This window comes from Manihot esculenta, chromosome 6 (assembly GCF_001659605.2).
Source record: "Manihot esculenta cultivar AM560-2 chromosome 6, M.esculenta_v8, whole genome shotgun sequence".
Classification (NCBI taxonomy): Eukaryota; Viridiplantae; Streptophyta; class Magnoliopsida; order Malpighiales; family Euphorbiaceae; genus Manihot; species Manihot esculenta.
In genome coordinates, this window is record NC_035166.2 from 20,705,933 (window position 1) to 20,726,333 (window position 20,401).

General features: G+C 39.6%; 1 protein-coding gene across 3 annotated transcripts; it reads left to right on the forward strand.

Annotated features, from left to right (window-relative positions):
* The first annotated feature begins 8,158 nt into the window (after window positions 1-8,158).
* On the forward strand, window positions 8,159-14,078 carry LOC110618123 (pH-response regulator protein palA/RIM20). Of its 3 annotated transcripts, XM_021761179.2 has the most exons (7): window positions 8,159-8,751; window positions 9,082-9,162; window positions 9,324-9,491; window positions 9,873-10,134; window positions 10,225-10,391; window positions 10,548-10,700; window positions 13,509-14,078. In XM_021761179.2, exons 1-7 carry the CDS (start codon window positions 8,707-8,709, stop codon window positions 13,854-13,856), a joined length of 1,224 nt encoding a protein of 407 aa, XP_021616871.1. In that variant the 5' UTR covers window positions 8,159-8,706; the 3' UTR covers window positions 13,857-14,078. The 3 variants fall into 3 exon arrangements, with proteins under 3 accessions (XP_021616871.1, XP_021616872.1, XP_043813649.1); XM_021761180.2 differs by lacking the exon at window positions 9,082-9,162 and having other exon boundaries at window positions 8,178-8,751; XM_043957714.1 differs by lacking the exon at window positions 8,159-8,751 and having other exon boundaries at window positions 9,102-9,163.
* Window positions 14,079-20,401: the final 6,323 nt, after the last annotated feature.

Here is a 20,401-nt window from a genome sequence, read left to right on the forward strand (position 1 = left end):
GGAAATGTTTAGAGTTATGTTAGAGTATGTCGGAACCTCATTTGAGTCCACCTGTGTAGGTTCGGACCCGAGGAACCAAGGAGGCCCTCAGTGTTAGCTGGTTCAGAGGTATTCCAGCGTCTACTAGAGGTGAGAGTTTGAGCAGTTGAGGCAGTCTGAGGATATGAGTGTAGATGAATACACTGATAAGTTCTTGGAGTTGTTGCAATATGCGGGTCAGGCTTATGATTCCGATCAGAAGAAAGCAAAGAGGTATACCATGAGGCTTCATCCTAGGTATTCCTCCCTGATCCTAGCAGCAGAGAGGGAAAGCTTCCACGTCATAGTGGATGCAGCTAGAAAAATGGAGGCTAGTGCCATTATTCAGGGGACAGTGAAGCAGTCAGGGGCACAGTCTTCAGGTTTCAAGACCCCAGGTGGGGGAAAGCTAGATCCCTCTTCTCAGAGTGCAGCAGTAGCTTCAGTCAGTAAGAGATGGGGTAAGACAAAAGTCAAGAAGAACAAGTTCTGGAACAAGTTGAAGTCAGGTCTGGGTTTAGGGAGTGGCTTGAGCTCAGGTTCAGGTGGTGCAGAGTGTGTGAGGTGCGGTAAGCCGCACAAGGGAGTGTGTCGATTTGGGACTACAGCCTGCTTCAGGTGTGGGCAGGAGGGACACATGGCTCGGGAGTGTCCGATGGCGCCTTTTACGGCATCGTTCCAGTAGACAGCTCCAGGCAGTATGGCTCAGCAGCAACTCTAGCCATGACTCAGGGCAGTAGCAGAGGCAGAGGGAGAGGAGCAGCCTTTTCTTCAGCAGGTTTTCGAGGGGAAGGTCCATCAGCTCCAGCTTGGATCTTCACTTTGACACAGCAAGAGGCTAACGCATCAAACACCGTGGTGTCAGGTAATCTTATCATTGGGTGTTCTGATGTGTATGCTTTATTGGACCCTGGTGCTTCTCATTCCTTTCTTGCACCGAAAGCCGTAGAGAGAGTGGGTTTGATGGCTTCTGGGTTAGAGTGTCCCCTTTGGGTCAGTGGGCCCAAGTGTGATCCATCAGTAGCAGAGTCAGTCTGTCGGTTTAGTCCTGTGTTCATTGAGGGACGATGCCTTCCAGCCGACCTTGTGGTTCTAGATTTGACGGATTTTGATGTCATTCTAGGAATGGATTGGCTATCCGCTCATGATGCTACCTTGGACTGTAGAGACAAGGTAGTCAGGTTCAGAGATCAGGATGGATCAGTGTTTGTCTTCAGAGGAGACATGAGGGGTATGCCTAGAGGTTTAATATCAGCCCTGCAGACTCGTAAGTTGCTTAGGAGGGGTTGTCAGGGGTTTTTAGCTCATGTGAGAGAGTTTGACAGTCAGGTTAGTGAGCCCGCCTTAGTGCCCGTAGTCAGGGAATTTCCAGATGTTTTCCCAGACGAGCTTCCAGGACTACCACCTGTAAGGAAGATAGAGTTTGAACTAAAAGTCATGCCTGGAACCAGACCGATCTCTATCCCTCCCTACAGGATGGCACCAGTAGAGTTGCAAGAGTTAAAAGAGCAATTGCAAGAGTTGGTAGATAAGGGTTTCATCCAACCGAGTACCTCACCTTGGGGCGCTCCAGTTCTGTTTGTAAGGAAGAAGGATGGATCCTTAAGACTTTGTATCGACTACAGGCAGTTGAACAAGGTCACTACCAAGAACAGGTATCCTCTACCCAGGATCGACGATCTATTTGACCAACTAGCAGGAGCAGGTTGTTTCTCTAAAATAGATCTTAGATCTGGGTATCATCAGTTGAGAATCAGGGAAGAGGATGTGCCAAAGACAGCTTTCAGGACCAGATATGGGCATTATGAGTTCCTAGTGATGTCGTTCGGGTTAACTAATGCCCCTGCAGCATTCATGGACCTCATGAACAGAGTTTTCAGTCAGTATCTGGATCACTTTGTTATTGTCTTCATTGATGATATGTTAGTGTATTCCAGGAATGCAGAGGAGCATGCCCATCATCTGAGGCTAGTGTTGCAGACCTTGAGGGAGCATGGCTTGTATGCCAAGTTCTCCAAGTGTGAGTTCTGGTTAAGGAGTATTTCTTTCTTGGGGCATGTTGTATCAGACCAAAGCATTGAAGTAGACCCCAAGTAGATAGAAGCTGTAGCCAACTGGCCGAGACCCACGACAGTGTCAGAGGTTAAGAGTTTTCTGGGTTTGGCAGGCTATTACAGGAGGTTCGTTCAGGACTTCTCTAAGATTGCTGCTCCTATGACCAGACTAACCAAGAAGAATCAGACTTTTGTGTGGTCTGACCAATGTGAAGAAAGTTTTGAAGAGCTCAAGAAAAGGTTGACTTCAGCACCGGTGTTAGCTCTGCCTGTCAGCAATGCAGACTTCACGGTGTATTGTGATGCGTCCAGAGTGGGACTGGGTTGTGTGTTGATGCAGAATGAGAGGGTAATTGCTTATGCTTCTAGGCAGTTGAAGAAGCATGAGATGAATTATCCTACACATGACCTAAAGATGGCAGCTGTGATCTTCGCACTCAAGATGTGGAGGCATTACCTTTATGGGGTTAAATGTGAGATCTTCACAGATCATAAAAGCTTGCAGTACATCTTGAGTAAGAGAGAGTTGAATTTGAGGCAGAGGAGATGGGTAGAACTGCTTAGTGACTATGATTGTACGATTCAATACCATTCGGGTAAGGCAAATATTGTGGCAGATGCCCTAAGCTGAAAATCATTTGGCAGTTTATCCCATATTGCAGTAGAGAGAAGACCGGTGGTGAGAGAATTCTATAAGCTCCTTAATGAGGGGTTGCAGTTAGAGTTGTCTGGTACAGGTGCATTGATCACTCAGATGAGAGTGATGCCTGTGTTTCTGGAGCAGGTGGCTCAGAAACAGCACGAGGACCCAGAGTTGGTAAAGATTGCCAGAACTGTTCAGTCAGGCAGTAATGGTGAATTCAGATTTGACAACAAAGGGATCCTCCGCTATGGCACCAGGTTATGTGTACCAGATGATGTGAGCCTAAAAAGAGACATTATGAGAGAAGCTCATAGTGCCAGGTACAGTGTTCACCCTGGAGCCACCAAGATGTACCAGGATTTGAAATGAATTTATTAGTGGCCAGCCATGAAGAGAGAGGTGGCACAGTTTGTGTCAGCTTGCGAGGTATGTCAGAGAGTGAAACTAGAACATCAGAAGCCGACTGGCATGCTTAACCCACTGCCGATTCCAGAGTGAAAATGGAAGAATATAGCTATGGATTTTGTAGTGGGGTTACCGGCAGTATCTAACAGACTAGACTCCATATGGGTGATTGTGGACAGACTGACCAAATCTGCTCATTTCATCCCTGTCAGGAGTGGCTACTCTGTAGACTAGTTGGCCCAGGTATTTGTTGATGAGGTGGTCAGGTTGCATGGGGCTCCTGTTTCAATTGTGTCTGATAGAGGACCCCAGTTCACCTCCAGGTTTTGGCGGAGTCTGCAGAATGCGATGGGCACAAGGTTGGACTTTAGCACTGCTTTCCATCCACAGACCATCCAAACTATTGAAGATATGCTCAGAATGTATGTGCTAGATTTTGGCGTTACTTGGAGGCAGTATCTACCTTTGGTGGAGTTTGCCTACAATAACAGCTATCATGCTAGCATAGGGATGGCTCCATATGAAGCTCTTTATGGGAGGAAGTGCAGGTCACCTGTTTGCTGGGAAGAAGTTGGAGAGAGGTCCTTAGCTGGGCCTGAGTTGATTGAAATCACCAGCAGGGTAGTGCCTATGATCAGAGAAAGAATCAAAACTGCTGTGAGTCGGCAGAAAAGCTATGCAGATGTTCGCAGGAAGCAGCTAGAGTTTCAGGAGGGTGAATTGGTGTTGCTCAAAGTGTCTCCAATGAAAGGGGTGGTTCGTTTTGTGAAGAAAGGTAAATTAGCTCCACGGTACATCGGACCTTTCGAAATCGTGCAGAAGGTTGGGAATGTATCGTATAAGTTAGACTTACCTGCTTCTATGGAAAGAATCCATCCGGTTTTCCACGTTTCTATACTACGAAAGTTCATGTCAGATCCGGGCAAGGTTCTTAGTGAGCCTGATGTAGAGATCCTTGGTGATCTCACCTATGTTGAGCAGCGTGCGGATTCTAGACACGCAGATCCGGAAGCTGAGAAACAAGGAGATCCCGATGGTGAAAGTCCTTTGGAACCACCATAATCTTGAAGAATGTACCTGGGAGACACGGGAGTCTATGCTCCAGCCATACCCCTACCTCTTTTGAGGTGAGAGTTTATGTTTTCTTTTGTGTTTTTATGCTATGTTCATGTTATGGTTATAGTATGCATATGGTAGAGAGGAACATTCGGGGACGAATGTTCTTAAGGGGGGGAGAATGTAATACCCGGCGAGACCCCGGCATCGGAATTCATACTTTCCGGCGAAATCTCCATTGGAATCTGAGACTCAGGGAAGTCGGAGCCTTCTCAAAATGTGTTTTTACATGATTTTGTGGTTTTGATTAAGAAAATTGAGTTTTGAAAAGGAAAAGACCAAGGACGCCATTGCCAGGTTCGGCCACTGAAAGTTGCATGCTTTTGCTGCCCTCGAATCCCCACTTCGGCTGCTGAAGGTGGTGGAAGTTTGCATGCAGCTTTGGCCGCCGAAGGGGAGTCGGTTGGCCACCTATAAAAGCCCCTTTGACCGGAAATGGAGTGTGTTTTCACTCTCTTTTCGTGCAAAGGTAGGTTTTTGTCCTCCTTTGGTTGTTTTCATCTTGTTCTTCCAAATCATGCAAGCTTTAATGCGTTTTTAACTTGGTTTTTGAAGTTTTGAGCAAAAGAAGGCAAAGTTGAAAGACTTGGAGATTTTGGATTGTTTTCCTCTACATCTCTGAGTTAGGACCATCAATCCTCTCGATCTTCAAGAGGTAAGCATGGATCCTCACCTCCCCTTATGTTTTAAGCATGTTTGAAAGGGTTTAAGAGAGTTTTATGACATGTTCATCCTTGATATGACTTGTTTGTGATGTGATGCATTTCATGGATGCATGTTTTATGGATTTTATTCGTACTCTACTCACTGGGCTCTAGTAGCTCACCCCTCTCCTTAACCTCCAGGTTTGTAGGGCCAGAGTTAGCATGGGATAGCTACAGGAGAAAAGCTTATGTAATAGTGGTAGTGGACATGTATTGAAAATAATGTAAAGTCATGTAAGAATTGTGTTTGGCCCTAGACTGGTAGATCCTTTTTGTACATGATATGTATATTATTATATTTTATAATGATATATGTTGAGGACCAAGCTTAATGTATGGAATAATGACCAAATTAGAGCATTTGATGAGGGCTCTAGTATGGGGTTTTATGTTTACAGAGATAATGTGCATGCACAGTTTAAGCTTGGTAGATGTAAAGTTTCAAATTTTTATGGAAATTGTTAATCATGTATGGGATTTACCAGGTTTACAAAATGCATAGCAGGCTTGCTACGGGTCCCGGCAGCCTTAAGCCGATCTGGATCCTAGCGCCGATAGAGGTCCGGTCTCCGTGTCGTTACATTTCTCACATACAATTCAATTAATTTTCAGAATATGCAAATCTCTTTGGCAAATTTATGGCTGCGATCCTCGGACAATTATTGCATTAAAGGATTTGATTTTTAGTTATAAGCCGTACATTTTATTTTTTATGGAAACAAAAACTCTTAGTCATCGTATGAATTTTTTTCGTAATTTTTTACATTTTGATGGTTGTTTCTCAGTCAATAGGCAAAGATTGGGAGAAAGCCTTTCATTAATGTGGAATAATTATAAGTCTGTTTTTGTGGTTAACTTTTCTTCAAATTTTATTGATTCGGAAGATAATGTTCAATGGAGGTTTACTAGTTATTATGGGTTTCCGAAATCGCAACGACGATGTCAGTCTTGAAACCTTATTCAAACTTTATCTCATAGAAGTTATCTTCCATGACTTTGTTCAGGAAAGTTTAATGATTTATGTTCGAGAGATGAGAAAGAATAAACAGTATCTTTGCTAAATTATCTTATGCAAGGATTTAAACAGGCACTTGAGTAACATTTTTGTCAAATTATCTTATGTAAAGATTTGATTTTAAATGATTCTAAATCTTTGTTAGACTCTAGAACTGATATTTATGTTAGATGGATTCATCGTAATACTATTCTAACCGTTCATATTTTGGCTAGAGTCTCTAGCAGGTATAATCGTCTCTCTATTTAGGATGATATTATTTTTTATTTGATAAAATTTTATTAATAGTTTTGTTTTAAAAAATTTAATATAAAAAAAATTTTAATAATTTTATTTTGTATTTCTTGATATACCATTAATATTAAATTATTATTGAAATTAATAAATTATTATTTTAAAAGGGAAAATGACATATAATTTGAAGCATATAAAAAAATAAAAATAAGTTTATCTTTATCGGAAAAAATGAATAATACATTTTGAAATATTAAATACATTTTGAAAAATTAAATAATACAATTCAATTAATTTTCAGAATATGCAAACCTCTTTGCCAAATTTATGGCTGCAATCCTCGGACAGTTATTGCATTAAAAGATTTGATTTTTAGTTACAAGCCGTACATTTTATTTTTTATAGAAATAAAAACTTAGTTGCAAAGATTGAGAGAAAGTCTTTCATTAATGTGAAATAATTATAAGTCTATTTTTATGGTTAACTTTTCTTCAAATTTTATTGATTCGGAAGGTAATATTCAATAGAAATTTACTAGTTATTATGGGTTTCCAAAATCGTAATGACGATGTCAATTTTAAAACCTTATTCGAGGTTTATCTCATAGAATTTATCTTCCATGACTTTTTTCGGAAAACTTTAATGATTTATGCTTGAGAGATGAGAAAGAATGAAAGTATCTTTGCCAAATTATCTTATGCAATGATTTAGACAGATAATTAAGCAGCATTTTTGCCAAATTATCTTATGTAAAGATTTGATTTTAAATGATTTTAAATTTTTGTTAAACTCTAGAACTGATATTTATGTTAGATGGGTTCGTCGTAATACTAGTCTAACCGTTCATATTTTGACTAGAGTTTCTAGCAGGCATAATTGTCTCTCTATTTGGGATGATATCATTTTTTATTTGATGAAATTTTATTAATATAATTAATAATTTTATTTTAAAAAAATTAATATAAAAAAATATAATAATTTTATTTTATATTTCTTGATATACCATTAATGTTAAATTATTATTGAAATTAATAAATTTTATATTTTTAAAAGCACATTAATAAATAAATTATTATTTTAAAAGGGAAAATGACATATAATTTGAAGCATATAAAAAAATAAAAATAAGTTTATCTTTATCGGAAAAAATGAATAATACATTTTGAAAAACCCATATAAATAATAACGTTATTAAATATTATCAATAACTCAAGAATAATAAAGAAAAAATAATGATAAATACCTGAGGGATATGATTCTGCTGCTAAAGAAACACCAAACACAGAATTGAAACGGGAAGCTGAGACACGAAGAAATGAACGCCACCAAATATCAAAATCTAGTAAGATTGCCTGCTAGGTGAGCAAGTTTCACAAGCCATCTCCATGAACTTCTTCAGACATTTACCTCCAGTGACCATTTCAAAAATCAATTGCTGAGGCTGTACAGTCCATGGCCCTAGTTTCGGTCCAAAGGCATCTCTTCCAAGATCGATATTGTAACGATCAAGTAGAGTCCCGGGAGCCCATTCGGGGAACTGCATCAGTTGCCACATTGAATTCAAGGTCACGAACCAAGATAATACTCTGAGAGCTTTTTTGTTTTTTTTTTTTCAATAATTTTGCGGAGTTCACCCATGAATATATTTATCTAATTATAATTATTTAATTTTAAATTTATTATTTTTAAATCAAAATTTATTAGCATTATAAATAAATAGAACTGCTTATAACTATTTAAAATTTATTTAATAAAATTCAGATTGTTTGAATTTAATTAAAAATAAATAAATTTAATATTAATATTTAATTTGAAATGAATCAAATTTAAATATGGTTTAAATTAAAAAAAAAATTGATAAATTTAACTTGAATTTTTTAAAACTCCGTTTAATTTACACTCGCGGTTCTCAATTTCAATTCCTTAGTTTCCTGGTGCCGCCAGAAGGAGAACGAAAATGAGATTCAAGAGTCCTGAGGCTCTGAGTGACCCCAGTCAGGTCTTTGGATTCCGGTAGAATTTGGGGGAAGAAGGTTTTGGCGAGATGAAGTAGAAAACGCTGCGTTTTCTACTTTGTTTGTTAATTGGCCAAAACCCAGCCCGACCCGATAAGAAACCGAATACTTGTAACGAATCCGCGGGGGCCCAGCAAGGGGGGCCCACAATCCCCAGAACTTTCTTGGAATATTGATGGAGAAGGAAACGAAGCAAGAAATAGCCATAAGAAAACTCGAAAGGGACACCATTGGCCACTTCTACATCTCCACCTCAAAACCTAGCTCCAGTTATGTAGTCATATAAGAATTCAATCTAACTTGGGCTTCTTAAGTTTCCCAATTTGTGTGAGACTTGGATGGAACATTAGCGTATTGTTGTTTTGTGTTTGTGGGATTTTCTTGTGTGAGAATCAAGTAGACGAATATTTGTGAAAGAGAACCGAGATTGTTTTTGTCCCCTGGACCTGTTCCTTATTGTATTCTTCATTCTGTCCTCTTTGAGTGTTGGCACTGGGCAAAAATGATGCTGCAATATCGAGACCTGGCTAAGCTTAAAACGAAGAAGGTATTTCTGCCCTTCCGTTGGTTGACGCCTTGTTTAAAATGGAGTTTCAAAATTTTTCTTTTTGGTGTTTTTGATTGCGCTAAAACTTAGTGTGTCTGACATCTGTTGATTTTGATTATATGGGTTCCGGTGTTCTCCATGTGTCGACTGCTATGCTTTGTCTGTGGTAGAAATTTAGCTTGCTTGGTGTTATATTGTGAAGGGAATAAGATTGAAAATGCTAAATTAGCAACAGTAAAATAACTTTAATGACAAGGCTCTACTAATTTAGATGTTTATGGAAAGCAAAAATGAATTTCGGGGTGATTTGATTTGTTTGAATGTGTGCAGTGTTGCTTCAAGAACTCTAAATGGTGCCCTTCAAGCAAAGGAAAAAACTTTCAGTATCTGGAAGCTTTGTGTTTATCATATGTTATGAGTTTTCGTAATTTCTTCTTTAATTTAATGCTGCGGTTTCATTGTTTCTTTCTTTTTCCTTTTTTCAGTTGATGTCTTGCCATTGAGCTATTCATGGCAAGATTTTACATTTAGGTTACGCTCCACATTTTGACATATTTTTGCAATGTTAACAGATTGTGTTTGAGGATGTAATTGCTGTGCGTGATTCTGTATCTCTGGAGCATCTGAAAGAATTGAGCTCCAAGCGTAGGGTTATTGAGGACTCCATTAATCAAACAAGCTTCATCACAGAAGCTATTGCCAGAGAAATGTCTGGTGGATCTACTTCTCGTTGTGAGCAGGTCATCTTTCAATAGCACAAATGTGACCCCCTCCCCTCCCTTTTCTCATTTATTTAAAGATTTGGGCAATTCGCTTTTCTTACTGTTTGGAGCTATTCTCTCTTCTTTTTATTGTGTGTGGTTCTAAACTTTCTAGAATTTGATGGCTGTTGATTTCCCTCCTATGTGTTGATTGGTGGACTCATCTATACAGGCAATTTTATGCAATTAAATCAATTTTTTTTAAAAAAAAAAAATTTTTGCATTAGATGATTTACATTAGTAAATTTGTACTTTTATCTAAACAAACTAACTTGGTTTGCATGTAGTGACCACTTGTACATTTCTCAGCCAGTGTTTTTCAGGTTGTTCTGATTTTATATGTTTTGTTCAATGGCTCAGGAACGTCTCAGACTGGAAAATTATCTGCCATTATTGGAAAATTTCATTTCTCATGCTGATATTGTCAGCAACAATAGTCAGATGATTCGGTGGACTTCACAACTCAAGATTCAGTGGTCCAGTGTTCTTAGCTCATCATCTTTCTTTAACCTTACAGGTCCAAAATTTTTTCAAATTGATAATTTGCGGTTTGAGCTTGGTATGGCCCTTTTCCTTTATGGAGCAGTGCTCAGGGAGAGGGCTTTGGAGTTTCTGCCATCAGGTTGGTTTTAGTTTCCAATTCATATCACACTTGCATGAGTTTGTTGATCATGCCATTGAGGTTTTCTTTGCTATCGTTGCATTGCTGTAGACTTAAAGCAATCAGCCTTCATCTACAGAGAAGCTGCTGGAGTCTTTCATTATCTAGCTCATGAGGTTCTTCCCTCTTTACACTCTGCAATATCTGCTGAAAGGCCGCCAGAAGCTACCTCATCTGTGACTTCTGCTATAAGTCTCATTTGTTTGGCTGAGGCCCAGGTTAGTCCTATGGCTGTCAGCCTGCCTTTCACAATCCTGTTCCACTTGGAAAGCAGCACTATATCTGTTTCCTCCTCTTTTTTCTCAAATCTTGTTAAATGAGAGAAGTTTTGCATTGAATTCTCTCTGACATTTATTGATGTTACAATGTGATAGGCTGTATACATAAGAAAGGCTGAAGAAACAGGAAATACAGGGTTTGGTGTTTTAGCAAAGCTGCACCTTGGCGTTGCAGAACTACTTAGCGAAGCAGTCGGTGCCTTAAATTCTGGGATTGGAGAATACAAGGCTATTTCATCTCGCTTTTTGGTATGTATATGATGATCTAGAGTCTGGACTATATTTGTTCTTTCTGTTGGCTGAAATGTGAAATTGTGTTTAATGCTGCAACTGAGAAACTATTTGCTTACGGATGGTCTTATGTGCTGCATTTAATCAAATACAAGTAGATTTTTACAACATGTTGGAATTGACTAGAAAGAGAAGCAAAATATCCAAGTTCAACTGAAACTAAATGAAATTATACCCTATACAGAACTGGTATTTGAGATAATAACGCAACTCTTTTGATAAGTTGCTATGTGGCATGTTTTATATGTTGTATGGTTTGCTAGCTTAGTGAAGAGACAACACATTTGTAGAATGAGTATGAGCTTGGATGATGTCAGTAAGATGGAGGGAAATTTAAGGCTCCAACAGAATAGGTCTTGAGCAGTAGATTTAAGATTAATTGCTATGTGTGATTTGTTGGGAGCATAAAATGCTTGTGTTGTACGTTGATGAATTCTCCAGCAAAAAAATCAGTTTTTAAGTCAAGGATTTAGAATGTATCACTTGAACAATTCAAAATCACAACTGAATGTAGAGGATTTTAGTGACTGTGCCCACTGGCGTATCTAGGTAGTGCCCAAGGGGGCCATAGCGCCCCCCCCCCCCCCCCGAAATGTTTGAAAATTACCTAGGGTTAATTAGATAATGTTCCCTTAATCCTAAATCAAATTAGAGGAGAATTACCATCAAGTCCCTAGATTTTTAGGAAATTTATTAGTTCGTCCCTGCTTGAAAATTATTCAATTAGAACGTTATTGTATTTGTAAAATCAAATATTTTAGTGAATTCATATAATTTTAATTATATGTATCATTTAGTCCCTGTAAGTTTAAATATCCATATTATTCAGTCTCTCTAACAAAGGTTAAAATAAGTTAGCTAATGATTTCTTTGACAAATGGACTAAACAATTGGATTTTATAAAATATAGAGATGCGTTGATCGAGTGATTTTGATAAAGAGACGAGACAGTGATTTTTCTAAAAACTTAGGGACACCATAAAAATTCTCTTATAAATAAAACTCTAACTCCTTTGTTTTTTTTCAATCCAGAAATTTTGCTTTCAAATCTTCAAGATTTCAACTCCATGTATCTTTTTTTTTTTCCAAAATATTCATAAGGTAAGTTATTCACTCATTATTTATTTATTTGTATATATTTTTTTTATTGTTAAGAAGTTACAATTATTTTTGTTTATCTCTATTTATGTGATTAAAATTATATATTAGATTATTTAAACTTTTGTAATAAATTTGGATTTTTGGAAAAAAGTTTTTTGAGTAATGGTTAGATTATTCAAGTGTTATTAGATAAAAAAAAAATTCAAATATTTGCGTTAATTCACATTTATATCCAAAATTTTAAATCATGGGTAATAAAGTCAAATTTTTTAAATTTGTCACATTTATAGCCAATAATATTAAATTGAATCTAGAAATGTTGCTTGTAAATTATAATATAGTTCCTGAAGTTCTATACTAACAAGACATATAGTCCTCTAATTTAAATTTTGTATTAAAAGTAAATATGTTTGATATGTATCATATATAATAATAAATATGTTATATATGAATATAACATATAAATATTAGATATTAAGTATTTTATTAAATGTTTATGACAGCATTGTAAATTATGTGCATATTTCTCATGTATGGAAAACTCTACTGCATGTCAATAATTAAATAGAATTAAATATTAGATGTTTTAGTTTATAAAGTTTTTTTTTTTCACATCTTAAAATTTCATTAATCTATGATATATATAGAAAAGTGAGAATAAGGGGTAAATAGTGAGATTAATAAAAGAGGACATTTTTGAAATAAAATTATTATTGAGGACTATTTTATTAGTCAAACAAAACTTTATGGACTATATTGTAATTTATTGTTAACTTTTCAAAATTCAATTTAATACTTTGGCTATGGTCATGACAAATTGAAAAGGTTTGGTTTTGTTTTCCAAGGTTTGAAGTTTTGAATATAAATGTGAATTATTACGAACGTTCAAACTTTTTTATCCAATTGACCATTATTTAATGGGTTTCATGGAATATTTAGATTTAGGAAAAAGAAATTTTAAAATTTTTGTATCTGCCGCACTTTGTGCCATTCTAAAATGATTTTTGGGCTTAGACTTGAAGCATTAATCCAACTCTTTTGCATGACTAAGAAGATAAATTAATTGAAAAATCCAGAAAATTCATGCCTCCAGCAAAACAAATAACTAATTTCAGAGAACATTGAAGAACACACTGTTTGGCATGGCAATTCTTGCACTTAAAAACACCTGGATCTTTGCTGTCTCCTTCCCAAAATATATTCACTAGGTAAACATTGCAAACCTTTATTAAGAATTCTAATTGAAGCTCTTTTGACATTGTGCGCACACAATTATTACACATGAAAGCACAGAGGTTTGGCAGTCCAATAAAAGAAGCTGAATTTTCTGGATTTTTCAATTAATTTATCTTCTTAGTCATGCAAAAGAGTTGGATTAATGCTTCAAGTCTGGTAATCCAAATTAAATTTTGTGTTTTATTATGCAATTGATGTGTGGTTGTGGTGGACTGCTGATGATCCTATCATCCCTCTCTCCAACCCTTCAGCCTTCCCCTTGTAAAATAAAAGTATCTTTAAGAGTATAGGGTTTAGGATTTAGAGTCTCTCTGTGCTCACACTTCGTCACAGGCACATTCAGACAGAAGATGATATTCTTATTGGTTGCTAGAATGGCATTCCTTCATGAAGTTGCTGTGTGTTTATGGGTGCTCGTGTCCTGTGCAGGAATTTATATCATCTTGCAAAGCTCTTCATGAGTTGCGAGGTCATACATATTTTTCTAAAGGTCTAAAGCATGATGACCAAATTGGAATTGCCATTGGAGTTCTTCGTGATGCATTGAGCAATGTGAAAAGGAAAATGCCAGGGGATGATTCCTGGAAAACTTTCTTTAGAAAAGAAATTGAACATTCAGCAGATACCCTTCAGAAATTTGAACATGAGAATGAATTTGTTTGGCATGAGAAGATTCCATCTGGAGATGAGTTGCCATTGCTCCAGGGCAATGAAATTGTGAAGATAGAACCTTATCGGCCCAAGAAATGGGAGAGAGAACTTGCTTTCAAGACATAGTTAAATGTGTAAAGTGCAATCAAGCTTCTTGTTTTCCTTCCTTTTTTTAATGTGCAGAACTGTTTTTTTATATTTATTTTTCCCCTTTCTTTTCTCTGGTGACTGGCCAAAAGCCTAAAGGGCTGTTGAGCAGGTTGTTGATGTATGGACAAAGGTGTTTGTCTCTCTTTCCTTCTTCTTGTTTTTATTTTATTTTTTAAAAAAATAGTAAAGCTTGTGTGCTATATATATGTGCATCCTTATTTACAAAAGTTCATTTTTCCTAAAATCATAAAAGGTGAAATTAATTCTTTGCGAGTAAGAAAGTATATGTATCGAATGCAATGCCTGTAGGAATGTCGTGCATGGTTTTTTTTTTATATGTTTTTTTCGAAGAACTGTACCAGTTGGAAGCACATTTTCTCTTCTTTCTTCTCACTGTGTCATCGCTCTTCACTGCAATCCTTGTGGAACGAGACCCTTATCTCCGTTCAAGCTATTCTCACCCGCCGTCTTTCTCTGCCTGTGACCGTCCAATCTGCATCAGTTCCAGCCCATTAAGACTACCGAGAAACAGGTTTCTCGTTGGCTTGTTTTCTCCCATAAAATCTAATATTAAGCCAGGATTTGCAATCATTTGCAGGCAGGAACTTCTGCTGGCACTGAAGTGGCTTGCTTATTTGATCACTCAAAGCCTTGGTAATCAACTTGAAGACTTTAAAGCCACTTTCTGAAATATTGCCCAACATTAAGAGTCATGGAAACTTGCTTATTTGAACTATATTGTTGGGGGCTAAGTTGATGCATATTCGTACAACTACATGGGATTCTAAAAGACATTGCAGTCCAATTATCTTAAGAGATTTTGTTCTATTTTGGAAAGAAGAGGACATGCTTCAAAGCAGTGCTTCAACAATTTTTTTTTTTCAAAAGATTAAAGATCATATCATTAAAAGGCCGAATGCATAAGAGTAATATACAGAAGCCTCTAGGGCGCATAAAGAAAAAAAACTAAACATACAGTGCAAACCTTAAAAGCCTAAAACCTTGATCCAGATTTGACCCGGTGGAAGAGCACCCAGAGAGGAAGCACGGACATCACTTCATATAGTCGTAGTCTCTAGCTGGGAGGAACAACCGGAATCTCCATCAACAGTAAGCTAAAAGACTATAAAACCACAGACTGAAGCACGAGGAGAAGAAAGGGCATTACAGATTTTTAGACAGCTGTAGAAAACAGCAGAAGCAGTGACGAAATGACCCAAATCTCCACCAAATCAATTGGTATCAGTCAAATAGAAGAACAAGAAGAGCATATCACACACCGAGTCAGAGTGCTTCAACAAGTTGAATGGTGAAAAAGAGACTCTAGAATTGATTTAGGCCTACTTATTAATTTTATATCCACGTATGTAATAAACTAGGTAATTATTTAAAGTTGCTTATATATTATCTATTACTTCAAAGAAAAAAAAATCTTCATCTTTTGACAACTTTTTCCTGCATATAACTGAAAGAGGGATTGAATTTTCTATCTGAAACAATGTTCTAATTGTGTTTCATCAATGTTCTAATTATGTTTCATCAATGAAAATGCTATAAATTGAGTTACTGTTTATCTGTTTAGCCACCTCTTAAATAACAAGGAATAGAATTTTATCCCAAAAACAAAAAATAACCGATTAAAAATAACTTTTCATTAACTTAAATTTAAACTTCTCTTTTGATTCATGAAACATCACTAGAGAAACAATTTATTATTTTTACTTTAAATCGATCTAAATTTTAAAAATTAAATCTTCTAAAATCATGAACTAAACAAAACTGACACTTAGTTAAATCAAATTGAATCAATATATATATATATTGATGACCGCTGGATTTCTCCATCCCGGTCAGGGGTCAAGCTCTCGATCGCGGCCCATCGTTCAGAAGCCCACACATCCTCAGCACTAACAGGTTAGGCCCATTCGAGCCTTGATACCGGGCCCCTCAGAATTTCTCAGCTAGATCGGCCTCACCTTCACTGCACCTCGGGCCGATCTCCTTTGGGCCCGGCTTCGCTCCTATCTTCCGGCCCAGCCCAAAACCAGGAGGAAGACTCACCCATCTGCCTTGTGGACCCATCTACACGCGCGCGGAAAGGATCAGACGCCGTTACGCATGGGGCAGAGATCTGATTCCCTCGTACATCCGTATCAGCGTAGCAGGGACAGGTGGTCCAATGATATACGTTCTGTTAGCACGTCACTAGCAGACAAAAGGAAACATATAAAAGGAGAAATGCCCTCCCCTATGTTTTAAGCTTTTTCTAGTTTTACAGAGCCCATTGTAAAAACCCTATTTCTCTGGATCTCAGATCATCAATTGGCGTCGTCTGTGGGAAACGAAGGAGATATTTTCATCACCGGAGTTCCACTCTTAACCAAACCCACTGAGATCCACGATGGCTAATCACAATGAAAGCAACCTTAACATCCCAAATGACCTGAGCTCTGCCCAAGAGGGGCAGCAGTTCTCCTTTTCTAGCCCTACAACACTAAACAACCAAACACCCATTCCTCTCAATCCCTCGCCAAGCTTGGCAAGGAATGCTCCCACCGCTACCTTATCCAACCAGGACCTTCAAACCATGGCCCTCCAACTACAGAACACCGCCCACTGGTTAGGGCAGATAATGCAACAAAGGGGCCTCAGCACCCCGATGAATACACTCCCAGTGATAGAAGAACCCCAAACCAATGAGCCCTAACCTATCCTCGACTGCCTTCAAACCAGCAGCCGCGGTACCGGGAAAAGGGAGAGAAGAGCCGGAGAAGAGGAAGAGCCGGAGGCCCGAATCCATGGAAGGAGGGTGAGGGAGATGATAGAAAATGATGAGGCTGACAACTATTCCGCCGGGACAACCAGGTGGACCAGAAGTGAAGCAGAGGAGGAGGAATACCACCTGGAGAAGAAGCCCAGGCCGGAAGATGAGGATGTGGACCAGAAGCTGCAGAAGTTGAGAGTTGAAAGAGTTGCAGGATGGCGCCAGCAGAATTGAAAGAGTTGAAGGAGCAGTTACAGGAGCTGGTAGACAAGGGCTTCATCCGACCGAGTACCTCACCCTGGGGTGCTCCAGTTTTGTTTGTGAGAAAGAAGGATGGATCCCTTAGGCTTTGTATCGACTACAGGCAGTTGAACAAAGTCACTACCAAGAACAAGTACCCATTGCCAAGGATCGACGATCTATTCGACCAGCTAGCAGGAGCGGGTTGTTTCTCCAAAATAGATCTGAGGTCCGGGTATCATCAGTTGAGGATCAGGGAAGAGGATGTACCGAAGACAGCTTTCAGGACCAGATATGGGCATTTTGAGTTCCTTGTAATGCCGTTCGGGTTAACTAACGCCCCTGCAGCATTCATGGACCTCATGAACAGAGTGTTTAGCCAGTACCTGGATCACTTCGTTATTGTCTTCATAGATGATATCTTGGTGTATTCCAGGAATGCAGAGGAGCATGCCCATCATCTGAGGTTGGTTCTACAGACCTTGAGGGAACATGGCATGTATGCCAAGTTCTCCAAGTGCGAGTTCTGGCTAAGGAGCATTTCGTTCTTGGGGCATGTAGTGTCAGAGAATGGAATTGAGGTGGACCCCAAGAAGACAGAAACTGTGGCTAACTGGCCTAGACCCACTTCAGTAACAGAGATCAGGAGTTTCTTGGGTTTGGCAGGTTACTACAGGAGGTTCGTTCAGGACTTCTCGAAAATTGCAGCTCCTCTGACCAGACTAACCCGGAAGAATCAGAAGTTTCTGTGGACCGACCAGTGCGAGGAGAGTTTTGAAGAGCTCAAGAAGAGGTTGACTTCAGCACCAGTTTTAGCTCTGCCATCTAGTGATGAGGACTTTACAGTCTTTTGTGATGCGTCCCGTGTGGGACTGGGTTGTGTGCTTATGCAGAATGAGAGGGTGATTGCTTATGCTTCTAGGCAGCTAAAGAAGCATGAGTTGAATTACCCCACACATGACCTAGAGATGGCAGCAGTAATTTTTGCACTCAAGATGTGGAGGCACTACCTCTATGGGGTAAAATGTGAGATCTTTACGGATCATAAGAGCCTGCAATACATCTTGAGTCAAAGAGATTTGAATTTGAGACAGAGGAGGTGGGTAGAGCTGCTGAGTGACTATGATTGCAAGATTCAGTATCATCCGGGTAAGGCGAATGTCGTGGCAGACGCTCTAAGCCGGAAGTCACTAGGCAGTCTATCCCACATCACGGCAGAGAGGAGACCAGTGGTGAAGGAGTTTTACAAGCTCATTGAGGAAGGTCTACAGTTGGAGTTATCTGGTACAGGTGCCTTGGTTGCTCAGATGAAAGTGACACCCGTGTTTCTGGAGCAGGTGGCTCAGAAACAGCATGAGGACCTAGAGTTAGTGAAGATTGCCAGGACTGTTCAGTCAGGCAAGGACAGTGAGTTCAGATTTGACAATAGGGGGATCCTCCGCTATGGGAGTCGATTGTGTGTACCAGATGACATAGGGCTAAAAGGAGACATTATGAGAGAGGCTCATAATGCAAGATACAGCATTCACCCCGGAGCCACCAAGATGTATCAAGATATGAAGAAAGTTTACTGGTGGCCAGCTATGAAGAAAGAAGTGGCACAGTTTGTGTCAGCCTGCGATGTATGTCAGAGGGTGAAGCTGGAACATCAGAAGCCGGCTGGAATGCTTAACCCGCTACCTATTCCAGAGTGGAAATGGGAGAATATAGCTATGGACTTCGTAGTGGGGTTACCGGCAGCGTCCAACAGATTGGACTCCATATGGGTGATTGTGGACAGACTCACCAAATCTGCTCACTTCATCCCTGTCAGGAGTGGCTACTCTGTGGACAAGTTGGCGCAGGTGTACGTTGATGAGATAGTCAGACTGCATGGGGTTCCTGTTTCTATAGTGTCAGATAGAGGGCCCCAGATCACCTCCAGGTTTTGGCGGAGTCTGCAGGATGCCATGGGTACTAGATTGAATTTTAGCACTGCTTTCCATCCACAGACGGACGGACAGTCAGAGAGGACCATCCAAACTATCGAAGATATGCTGAGAATGTGTGTGCTAGACTTTGGCGGTTCTTGGAGGCAACATCTACCTTTGGTGGAGTTTGCCTACAATAACAGCCATCATGCTAGCATCGGGATGGCTCCATATGAAGCTTTATATGGAAGGAAGTGCAGGTCACCTGTTTGCTGGGAAGAAGTTGGAGAAAAGGCCTTGGCAGGGCCTGAGCTAGTAGAGATCACCAGCAGGGTGGTACCCTTAATCAGAGAGAGAATTAAGACGGCTGCAAGCAGACAGAAGAGTTATGCAGACATCCGCAGAAGACTAGTAGAGTTTCAGGAGGGGGATCTGGTATTGCTTAAGGTGTCTCCAATGAAAGGAGTGGTTCGGTTCGGGAAGAAAGGTAAGCTGGCTCCGCGGTACATCGGACCCTTTGAAGTCTTGCAAAAGATTGGGAATGTATCGTACAAGCTGGATTTACCTGCTTCAATGGAGAGAATCCATCCGGTTTTCCATGTTTCTATGTTGAGAAAGTTCGTGTCAGATCCGGGCAAGGTTCTTAGTGAGCCTGATGTGGAGATCCAAGAGGATCTCACCTATGTTGAGCAGCCAGTACGGATCCTAGACACCCAGATCAGGAAGCTGAGAAACAAGGAAATCCCGATGGTGAAAGTCCTGTGGAACCACCACAATATGGAAGAATGCACCTGGGAGACACGGGAGTCTATGCTCCAGCAGTACCCTTATCTTTTCTAAGGTTAGTTTATGTGTTTTTGTAAGTATGTTATGTTGTTTGCCTTGCATATGCTAGTTGAGGAACATTCGGGGATGAATGTTCTTAAGGGGGGGAGAATGTAATACCCGGCTAGACTCCGGTATCGGAATTCCTACCGTCCGGTGGGATCTCGGATGTCGGAGACCTCTAGAAGGGTAAAATCATGTCTTTGTAAAATGTTTTCATGTTTAATGGCTTTAAGTATGAAATTAAATGAGTTTTTGCATGAGAAGTCCTAGGAGGAAAACCCAGGTTCGGCCGCCTAAAGTCAAATTCGGCCGCCGAACATGCATGCGTTTTGGAGGCACGTTAGGCCCCCGAAAGCATTAGTTAGGGAAGTCCAGGTTCGGCCGCCGAAAGTCAAGTTCGGCCGTCGAACATTGCATGGATGCGGAAGCGCATTCGGCCCCCGAACGTGGCATGGCCAGCCACCTATAAAAGGGGCACTTAGCCGAAAAGGGCGAGTTTTCTCCCATTTTCGGCCACAGCAAGCTTCCGACCTTCCCTTTGCAACTCTTGTGTTCTTCCTCCAAATCTCTTCCATTTTCTTGAGTTTTAAACTCACGTTTGCAAGTTTTGAGCATTTAAACCAAGTTTTGGAGCTTTGGGAACTCAGGAGCTCATTTTCGTGGATCTCCAAGTTTAGGTCGTCTCCCTCTCGATCTTCAAGAGGTAAGAGCCGATCTTAAGCTCCTTATGTGTTTTAAATAAGTTTTATGCAAGATCTATGGGTAGAAATGCATGTTAG